The following is a 15,637-nucleotide window of genomic DNA, read 5'->3' on the forward strand; positions in this document are numbered from 1 at the left end:
AAAATAGAGATGAGCACAAAGAGCCTAAAATAGAGGGACAATGAAAAGGATAAAGTAATGGGATTGTTTGAAGCAACCATGTGCCCTGTGAACCCAACTTGCCTCTTTTGGTTCCATTGTCAACTACTGATCAAAGTTACCAATATTTCATAGGAATTGGAATAATTAAATCATCTTTAGCATTTTACAAAATGATAATATATATCAGAAAATGTTATTATTTGCATGGCATAACAAAGATGATAGAACTACTAGTATTATTTTGTGGCATTAACAAATGGGCCGAAAATTGATAGTCACTGATGATTTAATATGTAGATCCATTTTCCATTGAAGAAGCAAGTTTTCGGTTTTTGTTTGTCTGGACGTTAGAATTGAAATATTCAAAATACACTTACCTGGCAGATGTGAAAGATGATGACTTGCAAGAGATAGCATAGCACCAAAATCTTCAAGATTTTGCTTCGAAGGAAGGATAATGTTTTGATTTTTAAACATCTTTTTTTTCAAAACGCAAGAGGAGGGAGCTAGTGAATTGGATTATTATTTTTAATTTTTAGGTCACATGGATGTTGAAGTACTTAAGTAAAACAGAACAATGAAACAAGAGACAAAGAGAGTCTCTCACATTGTCAGAGGGTTCAAATCCAAAGAGAAATGTTGGCGCTACCAAGCAAATCAATTAAATCTTTCTCATTTTACTACACTTAATCATACAATGTACATTACATGTTGGACATAGATACAAAGAACATGTCGAATTCATGATTTCGAGATTTATAGAAATATATAATAGGAAAAAAATAACCCATGTGCCCTTCATCAACGACATATACTTGTGCTCAAAGAGAAATATCGTATGTGCAATTGCTTATGAAGTTCTTCTAAAACAAGACTGAATCTAAAACCATAAATTGTGAAATTCGCAGACGAGAGCCATACGATGAAGTGAATGGATGATATATCTTTTCTCTCTATTTATCTCTTAACAGAGAATCTCCAACAACAATTACATAATTGAGCTAATGATATAACACACTTGTACAAGTTATATACCTCTCATCATTACACATTATGCCGACCAAATCTGAATCACTTCTGAAGAATCTGAGAAGTTATCTCAAATTATATCTCATATATATAGAATTACAGGAAGAAGAATCAAATAATATTACCACAGACAGTTTTGCTTCTTCAACTTCTCCAAGATTTCGATTTTTTTTTCTGTTCTGGTCATATAGGATCTAATTTCCAGGACAAAAACGTTGCTTCAAAGTCAAACTGGTTTGTCCTAGATTCAGACTCAAGAGATGAGGTTTTGAGATTTTTCCAAAGAACTTACTCAAAGAGTCCAATGCCCGTAGTAGTGAAAACGCCAAGTTGTCAAACAAGTTTTAGTAGCTTCATGTTTCCAGTAGAGTTTGCAGCTACAAGCATATTCGATTTTTTCCTCCAACAGACGCTCGACACAAACTGTCCATTGTCATCAAAGTATTCGTTTCCAGAAATGGGATCGACGGATCCAAACTTGTATGAAGTCATTGGCATCGGTAAGGATTTATAGTAACTATATACCTAAGATGCAAAATCAAAGTATTATAACTAACTGTAACATTAATATCATCATCAAGATGAATGGTAACAATTTAAGGCAGCTTCATAAACAAACTTAACGCAATTGACATATACCCATGAGAATCTAGAATTATGTATTCTAAAGGTTGATATTTTTTTGTTATAATGATGTGATAAGTATACCTCATTGGTCTCTGAACCACAAGCTATGTACCCGTCCAAAACCGACAATCCGACAAAATTCTGCACAGGTAAAGGATTATACATCAGAACTAACTAATGATGTTGGATGAGAAATTAAAGGTAGATAGAAAAGTTTTTAGGACTAACCTTCTGATTTGTATGTCCTTTATATGTCAATGAACAAGCACCAGGAGATAAACCAGAGGAATTTGTCTTGTTAAGATTCCAAAGCTTGAGAGAGTTATCAGTGGAAGCAGAAACAATGGTTTCTGAATCCATAAATTTAACATAACTCACCGCTTTCTCATGACCAGCCAATGTGCACCAAGGTGTTTTGACATACCGAAGATCATAGCAATAGACCTTGTAATCAGCTGACCCAAATGCCAATAAGTGATTGGAATAAGAAGAGAATTGCACGCAACACACATTTGCTGGACTCCAGATTGTGCCTAATGAACGTTTCTGCATAGCCAACAGAGAAGAAAATAAGTTTCACTACATGTGGATATTCATAAGTCTAAACAGAGAATCATGCTTTCTGGAGCTATACTGATTTGGAGTATTAAAAACAACAGATACATCAAACTTCTTGCAATATTAGGAGTTAAGAGAAAGAGCAGCACCTCATTGATGCTCCAAAGCTTCACCGAGCAGTCATCACTTCCACTGACAAATTTTGTCGGGTCAGATGGAGAAAAATCAACTGACCATGCTCTCTTTTGGTGTTCGGTGTACTGCGAAAATCCTTGTCCAGTCCCGGCATCCCAAATCTGCATTCACCAGCACCATAAAGTAAGAAAATGGCAAGTGAAAACCATGAAATATATGGCTCTATATCTCTATCCTGTCACAATATTAACATGTACACATCTCATGAGGCTGGTCCTATAGAGCCAAATGTGCAACAAATGATGGTAAATAAGAAAGATTCCAAACTTGACATAGATAGGTGAAACTTTTATACGCACCTGAACTACACCATCGTAGTCAGTCGAGGCCAAGTAGTTTTTGATGTAGCTATTCCAGCAAACACAGCTTAATTTAGATTTGTTGACCATCTCTACTAGTGGATAATGAACACCGACAGATTCATTCATAAATGCATTGAAGTCAAAAATCTTGATCTTCTTTGATATCCCAGCTGCTGCTATATGTTCCTCATCAGGGTCAAAACTCAATGAGCAGACCACACTTGCAGAGTTTAAAAGGTCCCCACTTCTTATTGTCCCACAGGTTTCGAACTTGCTATACCGAGCAAATTTGCACAACCCCTCGAAAAACACTTCCAGTTGATCTGAAGATTTTCCTTTGGTACTCATATCCTGATTTTCATTTTGGTTTTCAGAGCATCTGTCCCTGTCCTTTAGTACGATTTTTTCAGAACGGGTACTAGCAGCAGAACTCGACAAGTTGATTTGTGATCGCATGAAGAAATATGCATCTTCAAGTTGACGGATATTACTCATCAGCCTGTCTGTATTAGTACTTGGTACAAGCAAGACGCCAGAAGTTGTACAGTGCTCATCTAGGGGAGATGATTGCACCCTTCTTTCAATAGCTCCATGAGATCTCACCAGAGATACATTTGAAGAATATCTTCGCTCGGCCTCCTTGATATCATCCTCTAAGGTCTGGATATCTTGCAAAAGCTTAGATGCTTTTTTCTGCTTCTGCACTTCTAGAGTAGACAAAAAATGAAGTAAGAGCTCAGATATCTCCTCAGCAGCAGCAGTCGATTTAACTGAATCATCCTCACATATCAACTCTGACTTCAGTATATCTCTGTCACAGAAAGAGAAGAGACTGAGAACAGAAAAAGAAACAAGAAGATAATTCACACAGTGGCATGCCATTTTTTCTTCCCAATTACGAGGGAAAACATTAAATAAAATTGAAGGTATCCGGCAAAGAAATCTTAAAAACGACTATTTTAGCTAATGGAAGGTCTACACATTCTCCTTTGTACCACTCCTAGACTCCTAGTAAATATTCCCCTACATGATACATAAAAGAGTAGCACTCAGCTAACTACCTAGCTGTTGGTCGGGACGAGGGTTCAGGATGTAGAAGCCAAAGACAAAATCCAGCTTCCTTTGGGTATTTTGAGAGAAATGTTGGTGGGAGAATCCGATGGCGTAAATCTGCCATCATTGCAGCATGCATTTCACCGGACTCGCAATGGCATAGCAACTGAAACAACCAATGGTCAAGCTAGAGATGTCAGTAGGCGTCTTCACATGAAAGGATCAAACATGTAAACAAAAAAAAACTGACAAGTTAGATACTGCAGACTGGAAAATACTAGCTCTGGGGTTCAAAGTTCAAACTAGACTAAGAAATTTCACGAAAACGAAAGAAATGGAAACTACCCAAAGCCTGACAATCTAGTACACAGACAGAAAAATAAAAGAAAGAAGACCACATAAGCAGGATATGACACTACATAGTGTTTAAATGCAATGAAATGTTACAACCTTCGTGGTATTAAAGCAAACTAAAAATCTTATCACAACAATAAAACTGAGTATTTGTCCATACCTCAAACAGAAGAACACCAAGGGCATAAATATTTGATTTATCTCCGATATCTTCTCCATTAATCTCCTCTGGACAAGTATACCATTGCTCTTCTAGCCATGTGGACATAGACTGTTTTTTCGTCATTGAAGACACGCTTAAATTTTTGATATAGTCTTGCTGTTGAAGCTCGCAACTGTCTGGATTACGTGCATCAACAACATTTAAATCAATCACAGGGCTTTTCCTTTTGAAAGGTCTCCCGGTGGAAGTGGCCTGAAGTTGACTCCCTGGAGAATGCACATGCAAGTCCATTTTTCTTTTCTTTGAATCCCTACCTCCAATAGATGATTCCTGAACAACAGGCCTCCTCCTATTCAAATCTTCGTCAACACCTGAGTCTAGATCGTTCTTTCCAAAAGTACCAATATATCTAAGTTTCTTCGATGGAACTAAAGTGAAAAGGGATGGTCTCAAGTCTAGCAAGAATAATCCTTTTGAATGGGCTGAGTCAACCAGCTCCACCAGCTGCCTAAATAGACAAAGGCCATGTCTTTTCTCTCGTTTAGCATAACTTGATCTAAGAAACTCCCTCAAACTGATTCCAAAAGAAGATTTAGTATGATTTCCATCACCATGTGATACCATCCCATTTCCTTTGGGACTTGATTTTAGGGGTAACACATGGTGAGGAGTAGGCGACTTGCTACTATCCAACTGTTTTTCCTTGCTTCCTAAATCTTGGTCAGAGAAAAATTCAGGAGGAGACTCCTGGTTCTTTCCTACTACGCCTTTCCCCTTCATAGCTCTTTTAAGTAACAACTGAGAAAAATTGACAGGCGCGTTCAATTGGACACCTTCACTACTGATCAATGAAGGAGCTTTGATAATACTGTTCTCACCAGCTGCTCGTAGACGTTCAGAAAAAGCTTCAAGATTGTGATCGCTCCTCCTAGTCATAAAAGGTTTCAGGTTTTGCCTTTCGGAAGGAGCTCCAGCAAGCTGTTGTCTAATTCGTGACAACATTTGATCCATGTCACGAGGTTGAGAATCAAGATCCCCATCTCCTGGCCTTAGAGAAGACCCTCTAGCAAGACGATAAAGATGCTCAAACTTCCCAGCCCTAGAACTATCCATATTAGTATTATTAGTCCCTTGAACAATCCTATAGTTCCCCAATGTCAACTCTTCAACAGAAAGCTTAGCTCCAGCAGAATCCTCCGGAGGCGGCGGCTTAGTCATCTCAAGAGTCCTGTGAGCTGAGCTTCCAGGACAGTCACTGTTTCTAGTTTCTGATTGAATCACCATATTACTATGAAGAGCATCAAGCTTACAAGGAACATCATCCACTCGTCCTTTCAATTGTATGTTGTTGTTACTCGCCACAGTTTCTTCAGCTACTCTTTCCATAACAGGCATCCACATTCATTGCCACATGGAATGATAACAATCTACAGCCTCCATACCTTATACAAAAAACAAATCGAATCTCATCAGAATCAAGCCAACAAAAAGAAGAAGAAGAAGAAGCCCTACCTACTAAATTCATGCATGTTCAGATTCTAAAAACACACACAATAAATCACTAATCCCGAAACGTATCATCAGCTGTAATCTTAAGCAGCTAATCAGACGATTATATATGTAAAATTGCAGCAAACTAAAACCAATAATAAAAATTACGAGAAATACACAAAAATCTAAATCGCTTACCTCGAAGATCGAGAGATCATACACCGAAGCGGTGAATCCAAACGGTTCCAAGAAGAAGAAACCTCTTGAAGAAAGCAAATTCAAAAAGAAGAAGAAGAAAGGTGAGGCTATAAATTTGTCATATATTGATGATAATAATTACGAAAAACATAATGAATCTCTCTCTCTCTCTAGTCACACAAATATGAATCTCTCTTTCTCTAGACTCGCATCATTCCTTCTTCGTTCCTTTATTTTCTGATTTTTTTATTTTTAAAACTGTTATTTTATTGATTAATTTAGGCTTCAAGCCACATATCAAAATCATATGCTTTTCTTTTATTCTGGCGGACAATTTTTTGAACATTATTTTATTTAATTTTTTTATTACTTACAACAAAAAAAAAAAGAAAAAAAATGAGAAAGAAGATCTTTTTTTTTTCTTCTTCTGGCTGCCCAATTATTATCTTTGTTTTGATCAAAAAAGAAGAGGTCAAAAAAAGATTATGACACGAGATTACGTCGATAATCTTCTGATTAGTGACATCAGCTAAAGAGATGGTCCTGTTTTCGGTCTTATTTACGGAAAATACCACTCATGGTTTTCCTCTTTGGTTAAGCACTGTGTGTGAGTGTAGGGGCAGGATGGTAAATAAATAGGAAAGGGGTGGGCATTAAGAATGTTGCATGGGGATATTTGTTAAGAGGAGGAGATTAAAACACGTCGACGTCGCTTAATCTATTCGCGATTCGAGGGGGGTTCACGTGAAAGATGTGGAGATTATTAAGCCACGCTTTTACGAATAAACTAATATATTCCCACCTTTAACAACAGTTATTGGACTCAGCCCATTTTGAAAACTTTATGGGCTGCTTCGCTTATAACTTCGAAAAACAAACACAATTGTTGTTTTCCATAAACCCATTAGTTAAAGCATTTATTTTAGGATGTCAAAAAAAAAAAGAAACAACATTAGCAATTGACCAATTTATCAATGGTTAAACATTTCAATTATCTTATTTTCACAGAAGAAAGAAAAAAATTGTTTATAAAAAAAAAATGGTCGGTCTAGTGATTAGTGAATTTAGAATCTTATTTCTCTACCACCAAGTCTTTAAGATGGAAACATTACCACTCAAAAAATTGCAAATTGAATTAGTTAGTTATTAAACGAAGTTTACTATGAATGGCCATAAGAAAAGAAAAAAAGAGAAATTTTGTCCAAAGGACGGCTAATTTTGGGACTAAAAGTTCCCAATAATTGTATCTTTTTTGTGTCTTCTTTTCGGTTTATGGATTCGTCTCGCGGAGCTAACCGCAAACACGATGAGGAAGAGAGAAGAGAAGACGAGAAAACTTCTCTGATGGATGTAAATCTCATGGTGGTACTTCTCTCTCAGCTTTGTACGAAGAAGGAAGATGAGAAGAGTTTAGAGAAAGTGAGAAGAGATCATGTTGCACACGAGGCTCGTGAATCTAGAGCACGTGCAAACAAGAGGTTTATGAAGGAGACAACATTGATGGAGAAAAGGACTCACGTGCTTCAGCCCATGGCTAAAGAATTCAGGTAAAAACAAATAAAAACTTGTTTGGATTCTTGCTTTGTAGCTGCTCATGTTCTTGTTTATGACTATAATGCGCAGGCATTACAGGAAAATGTGAAGGCGCATGACTGACCTGTGTTGCCCCAGAAGCTGAATACAATTCTATTTTATTTTTTTATTGATCATTATATAAATGAAAAGAAAATGAAGAGATTTTTTTGGCCTATTTAATTGTAAGCAAGTATGATCACTTTAATTAATTTGCAACCAAGATGTTTCCAATCTTGTATCACTATAGAAGAGATGCAAATTCAATGTTTTAACCTAACCAGCAAAATTTTGTATTATTTCTCTGCTCTAATTCTCATTTGTTTGCTTAGTTAAATTTGTGTGATATATCAGATATAAACGTATCATCAATCTTATCGTGTTATGATCATTTTTCTTAAATAATGAACCAAATTAAAAGCAGCATTGACACGACCCTTCTCAACATAAACATGAAAATCCTCATCTCTCTATTCGGATTCGTAAAATATTATTATGAGACATAGGAATAATAATATGTAACATGATTACCAGCTAGCTAACCTCTACCTAATCTCTCCCTTAATCGACCATTATTAAATAACTAGTTGACATCCACAACCTAATCCACTGTCCCTTTAACTTTGTTTTGTTTTGTATTCTCACAACATGTGAACTTGGAAATAAAACCCAAACTGATCACCAGCATAGTCTTTAAAATTAAAAATTTTCGTATAATAATTTGATTTGGTCGGTCCAATATTCCATAGTATACCCTGAATTGAAAATACATAATACAATGATTTATCATATTTATATACAACACGTTTAAATGTAATGGTAGAGTATTTGGAAGATGTGCTGTTATGAAAATTTTAATTAGTTGAGATCAAAGTGTTAAATCTTTTAAAAAGTTTCGGCTAGCCGTCGAAGGGAAAAATGTTCACACGAGAGGGCTTTGGTCTTCATTGAGAAGATGATGACTTGAAAACAAACAAAAAAGTGATTAAAAGGAATGATAAAAAACAAGTGGCCGGAAACGGAATTGGGTAATCAGCGGGTACTAATGAGGGGTCGTTTTCGCAAAACCCATTTTTGGTCACGGTCTCCACTTTTTTTTTTTTTTTTTTGTCATCTAGATTTTATTAATGAAACTACGAAGAATACTTAGAGAAATACAAACTTAAACCGGCGAAAAACAAGATATCCTCGGAATATAAAGCCCTATGTAAGAGAAGCAAACGACTGATGCTACAAGGCTACAAACATATAATAATAGAAGACGAACCCCACTACAAGAACAGACCAAGAGAAATACTCGACAAAATGGGATCATAACCAACCCAACAAGGAATGCATACTTCAAGAAATCTTTTGATAGTACATGTAATTTAATTTATTTTCATCGATTTAATTATTATCTTTCGTGTTTTTTTTTTTTGTTATTATCTTCTGTATACATGTACATTGTGATTATATATACCAACAATAAATCGCCAAAAAACAATATGATAAAGTTAAAATGTGTCTTTCATAAAATGATGATACCGAAATAATTTTAAATATATAGAGATAACATGTGTATAGCTAGTTTTTACATTCTAAACTAATAAAAAATGAGCTCCATGTTATTAAACGGATTTCTTATATTTTCACAGTCTATGTTTAATACAACGATGAGTTACACAATTATTTTCGCATGAATAAATTAAAGGTGATAAGTGATAGCCACTAGAATATGGTCGACTGATATAAAAATGTCAAATAGGCAGGGCTAAGGTTCAATCATTGATCATTTGATACGTACGTGAATCTTCATTAGCTATTTAATCACGGGTATATATGTGTACTTTATTATTCATTAAACTTTTCCTTACAACCCTTTACCCTTTTACTCAATTATTTGATTGGTTGATTGAATGCAAACAGCAACCATTATTCTAGTGAAGACAACCCTTTTTGTGACAATTTGACGAGGTAAAAGAAATGGTTAAAACGTCATAAAAGCAAAGCCATGGATTTATTTAGAGGTACATATAAATAATAAATTAATGACAAATATTGTACGTTTTTGTTATATTTCAACAAGACTATCGCATGAAAACGATCGCTCACATGGTTAGTGGTATATTTGATTTTTCTCTCACGTATACATAATCTGAAAATTTCAGTATAATAATAATAGATATCAATAACAATATGAACGTTAAAAAATCTCATTACACGAAGTTACAAGCAAACTTGATATTACGTACAGATCTGACCTAGACTATTTTGTTTATGATTGGAGTTATTTATAGTAATGAGGATGAAAATATCTGAAATGGTTATATACATAAATATTTGTCAATGCATTATGCAGGTTTGATTTTGGATGGTGCATATATGACACATCAATATCATTAGCACAAGCAATTAGATTACATGGTTGGTCTACAAACAATTATATATAAATATATAGATGGTTTTATTAAAAACCCAAAATGTTTGTTGGAGTAAATTGACTGATCATTTGATAGGAAACGATTATTATAGCTGTCACAATCAATATAAATAAGTAAGTTATCAATATTTTAGTGGAAATGTTTGATATATAATGTGTGATTCCATTGGCTAATTGTGAAGCTAAACAACATACTATAAATAAGACGTCTAAGAATCGAGACAACATAATATAACATCCATGGGACCACTATGGTAAAACATATTCGATGAACTAATGAACAAATGTATAGAGACATCAATATATGTAATATGTATAATTATTAAACTAAATAACTATATATGCTTATTGCAGAAATTGTGTGTCGTTTACTTTTTCGTCTTATCATGATCACTTGTAACAAGTTGTACGTTTGCCTGTATGGAACGCGAGGATGCTTACGTATTCATACAACTCAAAAGCTAAACACTGTTTAGTTATTTAGTCACCTTTTTTTTTGTCCGTAAACACTTTATAACTAATATACAATTAATCTTGTACATAAGTTCTAAGTTATGGTTGACGTGATAGGTAAATGTTGTCAAACTAATCTTAAGTAATTAAACAATATTCTTAGGTAATTAATGCGTCGCTGATGTAATATATGTTGTGATCTATTAATGGACCTGACTCTAATTTTAAATTTTAGGAAATGGCCAAGTTGACCCACTAAAAAATCAGGCAAGTTTCGTAATTTCATGAAACATTTGGGGCGAAAATAAGGAAAACGTAAAGAATGTGACCGACAAATTATTTAGAGCCTAGACGAAATCGAATTGGACGGCACTGCCACGCGTAGGCACGAAACGCACTTGGGTCGTAGTACATGCGGATCCAGAGCATCTTTTATGTTTAGCCAGTTATACTCTTCCGCGTGTCAAATATTAAAATTAAAGCTAAAATTTATCATCACTATGATAAGCCAATTAGAACATCGGTGTGATTTTGTTTTCTTGACGTGTGTTTGATCCATTTAGCTTGTAACTTTATTGATAGACGGAGTATTAAATTAATTTCCACACACAATAGTTTTTCGTTTTCCAATTAGTATGAAAAATAACAAAAAATGGATTATATGTAACTAAGCAAATTAGGTCAAAAATAATAATATCAGCGGTCAATAATAATATGAGCATGGAGGAATATGTGATTTGTGTTGACTTGTCATTCATGTAGACAATTTATAGCTTATTCAGTCAACAAAAAAAAAAGAAAAGAAAATGTTAACATCTCTAAAATGACCTTTTCCACAGATTTCAATCAGTTCATGATTTTCTCGGTATAAAGTAGGCATGAAATTGACGAATGAAAATGTATGAATTGAAGAAAATAATGAAAAACAATAAATCATCTATACAAATCATTTATGTTTCTTACATAGTTTTTTTTCTTTAAAGAAATGAACTAGGTTTGGATTGTCAAAAAAAAAAAAATCAACTATGTTTTTTTTGTTTATACTAGCAGATCATTAGATTAATTATATGTTTTGTAACTTGATAATGTTTCTCAGCTTCATTAAAATGAGAGTTGTCAGCAAAAAAAAGGTTAGTTATGTGTTTCCGAAAAGAACCCTGCAATAGAAAGGGATTATTGGACTTTATTTGTTTTGTACACGAGAAGATGCAATGGAACTGATTTTAATAGAATTTGGTAGATATTACAAAAAAACTTATGAACCTCATACACTTTGAGAATCGTTTAAATGACTAATGTAAAGATGTGCAAGCAACTGATATGAATAATGTTAACCATATATATGTTGTGATATCTCTCATATTTGATATATAAATATGTTTGTTCCCATTTTTATCACAAACTACACAGAAACCACATATAAGAAACTATCAAATAGTATATCTTTAGCAAATCTGAATTAATCAAACGCTGGTCATTATAAATTAAATCATAACCGGTGGTATCGAAACAAAGTATATATAGGTCTTTTGTTGGAGATTAATATTGATTTTTTTTTAATTGATTTGTGATGTATTTTCTAGTATTACATCATTTATGCAATGACCATATGGACAACGATGAGAGAGAGGTGACTAAGTTAACATGCTTTAACATGATTTTTTTTTTTCCTCAAAAAAAAAAAAAAATTAATTATGAGACTAGGCATGAAAATTCTTAGTTAACAACAAAATGATGTTGTCTAGATATATTTGAATTAATATCATAAAACCAAAAACTCAAGAATTTAAGAAATAGTTTTCCCAAGACAAAGTTGGCTTTTCATAAACTACTTACGGTATCGTTTAATGTAAAATGAAGATAGTGTTAAACAAACACAAAAACATGTTAAAAAGTAATCCGCATGCGATTGTTTTGGTTCACTAACACACAAATGTTCGCATCCGAACAAAGCCTTAAAATCAACTAAAGTTTTGGCAGAGAGAACCAAGTTAAAAATGGCATTATCTAAGAATGGTCCTAATATCAATAAGATTATTACACACTTTTATTTTACCGATAGGACCCAAACTCATATGAAGATGAAACAAAACTAAGAATACACAAAAGTGGTCGGAGAAAGAAAATAAAACAAAAATCAGAGAGATCCCGTCGGCGAAAATTGTGAGTCAGAAAAAAAGAGAAAGAGAGAGAAGTAACGGCTTTCACTAATCTATCGCCTTCAACATTTTTGCTGCTTCTTTTTTTAATTAAATCTTTTTTTGTTGTGTCTATAAATTTCACAGCTTCTTCTCTTGACTTTCCAAATTCACTCAACTTTCTCTCTCACTCCTTAATCTTTTGCTCTCTGTCCTCCACCAATCTACAGAGCCTCGCAGCAACTACCAGCAGGTACTCTCCCTCTCTCTATCTTTCTCACTCCTTAATCTAGAAACTAAAGCTGATCGATCGTTTCGTCTGATCGGGAACAAAACACTTCTCTCATATCTCCGGTTCCGACCTCCGTTGACTTTTTATCTTCTTTCTCTCTCCTGACAGATTCCAAAAAAGTTTTCATCTTTACTTCTTCAATCTCATAGATTCCGATTTGTGTCTGATTGTTACCTCTTTAAAACTACTGGGTTCTTTGATTCTTGATTCTTCCTTCCTTAAATTTTCGATTCACTAGTTTCTCGGGAAAAATTACTAAGTAGGGTTTTGATTATTTCCTCCTTCAGTACGCGTCGATTCCGGAAAACCGTTTTTTTTTAAAAAATAAAATCTGCTAAAAGTTTTGCAGAAATCTTTCTGATAAGAATTTTATAAAACTTTCCCTTTATGGATGCTCTGAAACATAAAGAGCTTTTATAAGTTTATTTCTTTCCCTTATATATTCTCTGTCTGCAAATCTGTCAGAATATCTTCACTTTTTTGTTTTGCTAATTTAGGATGTTGGAGAAGGTTGAAACTTTCGACATGAACAGAGTAATTGATGAATTCGATGAAATGTCTAGAAACGCTGATCAAGTCCAGAAACAAACCTTGAAAGATATTCTTCTCAAGAACAAGTCCGCCATTTACTTACAAAACTGTGGGCTCAGTGGAAACGCAGCTGACCCTGAAGAAGCTTTCAAAGCTATGGTTCCATTAGTCACTGATGTTGAATTAGAGCCTTACATCAAAAGAATGGTTGATGGTGACACTTCACCTATTCTCACTGGTCACCCTGTTCCTGCCATTTCCTTAAGGTAACTTTATTTACTCTTTAAACATCTGTTTTTCCTTTATCATTGATGATTCTGTGATTAATGAATGAGTTTATCTTCAGCTCTGGAACTAGTCAAGGCCGTCCAAAGTTTATTCCTTTCACTGATGAATTAATGGAGAACACATTACAACTGTTTCGCACTGCTTTTGCCTTCAGAAACAGGTATAGTGAATTAGTTAGTGTTTATGTTCCCCCACACATTTCACGCTTTTCTCTGTTCCTCCACCCATTGACATGAACAGATGAACTAAGGGTGTTGTTACCACCGATTATGCCTTAACATGTGATGTTTTTCTTGTACAGAGATTTTCCCATTGATGACAATGGGAGAGCTTTGCAGTTTATCTTCGGCAGCAAGCAGTACATATCAACGGGAGGTGTCCCGGTTGGAACCGCAACCACAAACGTCTACCGCAACCCTAACTTCAAAGCCGGGATGAAATCTATAACCTCTCCTTCTTGTAGTCCTGATGAAGTTGTCTTTAGTCCTGATGTCCATCAAGCCTTGTATTGCCATCTCTTATCCGGAATTCTCTTCAGAGATCAAGTTCAATACGTCTTTGCCGTCTTTGCTCACGGTCTGGTTCACGCGTTTAGAACCTTTGAACAGGTTTGGGAAGAGATTGTTACCGATATAAAAGATGGTGTCTTAAGCAACCGTATTACTGTTCCATCAGTCCGTACTGCGATGTCGAAGCTGCTCACACCTAACCCTGAGCTAGCTGAGACAATCCGCTCCAAATGTATGAGTTTGAGCAACTGGTACGGATTGATTCCCGCGCTCTTCCCGAACGCAAAATATGTTTACGGGATCATGACTGGCTCGATGGAGCCGTATGTGCCAAAGCTGAGACATTATGCGGGCGATCTACCTCTTGTGAGTCATGACTACGGTAGCTCGGAAGGATGGATTGCTGCTAATGTTACCCCGAAACTCTCTCCAGAGGAAGCTACATTTGCAGTGATTCCGAATCTCGGTTATTTCGAGTTTCTCCCTGTATCTGAAACAGGGGAAGGAGAGGAGAAACCGGTTGGTTTAACTGAAGTCAAGATCGGAGAAGAGTATGAGGTTGTCATCACAAATTACGCAGGTATGTACCGTTGTTTTAAGTCTGAAATTCGCGTATTATCGGTCTCATAATGGATGCTTAAAATCTCATTTGATGCACATTGCACAGGGTTGTATCGGTACCGGCTTGGAGATGTGGTAAAGATCATTGGTTTCTACAACAACACTCCCCAACTAAAATTCATATGCAGGAGAAACCTAATCCTCTCGATCAACATCGACAAGAACACTGAAAGAGACCTCCAGCTTTCAGTAGAATCGGCTGCAAAGAGACTCTCAGAAGAAAAGATCGAAGTCATAGACTTCTCTAGCCACATCGATGTCTCGACAGATCCAGGGCATTACGCTATATTCTGGGAGATTTCAGGAGAAACAAACGAAGACGTTCTTCAAGATTGCTGCAACTGTTTAGACCGAGCATTCATCGATGCGGGTTACGTAAGTTCCCGGAAATGCAAGACTATTGGAGCCTTAGAGCTGAGAGTTGTCGCAAAAGGAACTTTCCGGAAGATTCAAGAACATTTTCTCGGACTTGGTTCATCGGCTGGACAGTTTAAGATGCCAAGATGTGTGAAGCCAAGTAATGCTAAGGTTCTCCAAATTCTGTGTGAGAATGTGGTGAGTAGCTACTTCAGCACAGCGTTTTGACTAAACTATACATTGTGAAATCAAGAAAGTGGTTTTTAGTTGTTTACTTGTCGTTGTTGTCTTTATTGTCAATATAGTTTCTTTACGTTATTTAATTGAGCATAAACTTTTGATCTTTATAGAAAAGAAATATTGTATCACAGTGGTTTTACTTTGCTTTTTTGTGCAATTAGTGTTTGATGTGACGTTTACCTTTATTATACTTATAAATAAAAATCAAGATTCGAATTTGATT

At 35.2% G+C, this 15,637-nt stretch overlaps 3 protein-coding genes across 4 annotated transcripts; 2 read left to right on the forward strand and 1 right to left on the reverse strand.

Moving 5' to 3' along the window:
• Positions 1-944: 944 nt before the first annotated feature.
• LOC9318125 (protein SUPPRESSOR OF PHYA-105 1) lies at positions 945-6,303 on the reverse strand. 2 transcript variants are annotated; one of them, XM_021027622.1, is made up of 8 exons: positions 5,992-6,303; positions 4,300-5,736; positions 3,794-3,951; positions 2,730-3,543; positions 2,385-2,531; positions 1,906-2,223; positions 1,759-1,818; positions 945-1,575 (listed from the first exon to the last, which is right to left on the reverse strand). In XM_021027622.1, the coding sequence occupies exons 2-8, from the start codon at positions 5,701-5,703 to the stop codon at positions 1,384-1,386; spliced, it is 3,093 nt and encodes a 1,030-aa protein (XP_020883281.1). In that variant the 5' UTR covers positions 5,704-5,736; positions 5,992-6,303; the 3' UTR covers positions 945-1,383. The 2 variants fall into 2 exon arrangements, with proteins under 2 accessions (XP_020883281.1, XP_020883280.1); XM_021027621.1 differs by having other exon boundaries at positions 4,300-5,744.
• Positions 6,304-6,454: 151 nt separating this feature from the next.
• Positions 6,455-7,862, forward strand: LOC9318126. Its single transcript, XM_021029284.1, has 2 exons — positions 6,455-7,538; positions 7,615-7,862. Exons 1-2 carry the CDS (start codon positions 7,264-7,266, stop codon positions 7,631-7,633), a joined length of 294 nt encoding a protein of 97 aa, XP_020884943.1. The 5' UTR covers positions 6,455-7,263; the 3' UTR covers positions 7,634-7,862.
• Positions 7,863-12,721: 4,859 nt separating this feature from the next.
• Positions 12,722-15,630, forward strand: LOC9316303 (jasmonic acid-amido synthetase JAR1). Its single transcript, XM_021027824.1, has 5 exons — positions 12,722-12,829; positions 13,366-13,665; positions 13,746-13,847; positions 13,989-14,776; positions 14,864-15,630. The coding sequence occupies exons 2-5, from the start codon at positions 13,367-13,369 to the stop codon at positions 15,400-15,402; spliced, it is 1,728 nt and encodes a 575-aa protein (XP_020883483.1). The 5' UTR covers positions 12,722-12,829; position 13,366; the 3' UTR covers positions 15,403-15,630.
• Positions 15,631-15,637: the final 7 nt, after the last annotated feature.

This window comes from Arabidopsis lyrata, assembly GCF_000004255.2.
Source record: "Arabidopsis lyrata subsp. lyrata unplaced genomic scaffold ARALYscaffold_4, whole genome shotgun sequence".
NCBI classification, from domain to species: domain Eukaryota; kingdom Viridiplantae; phylum Streptophyta; class Magnoliopsida; order Brassicales; family Brassicaceae; genus Arabidopsis; species Arabidopsis lyrata.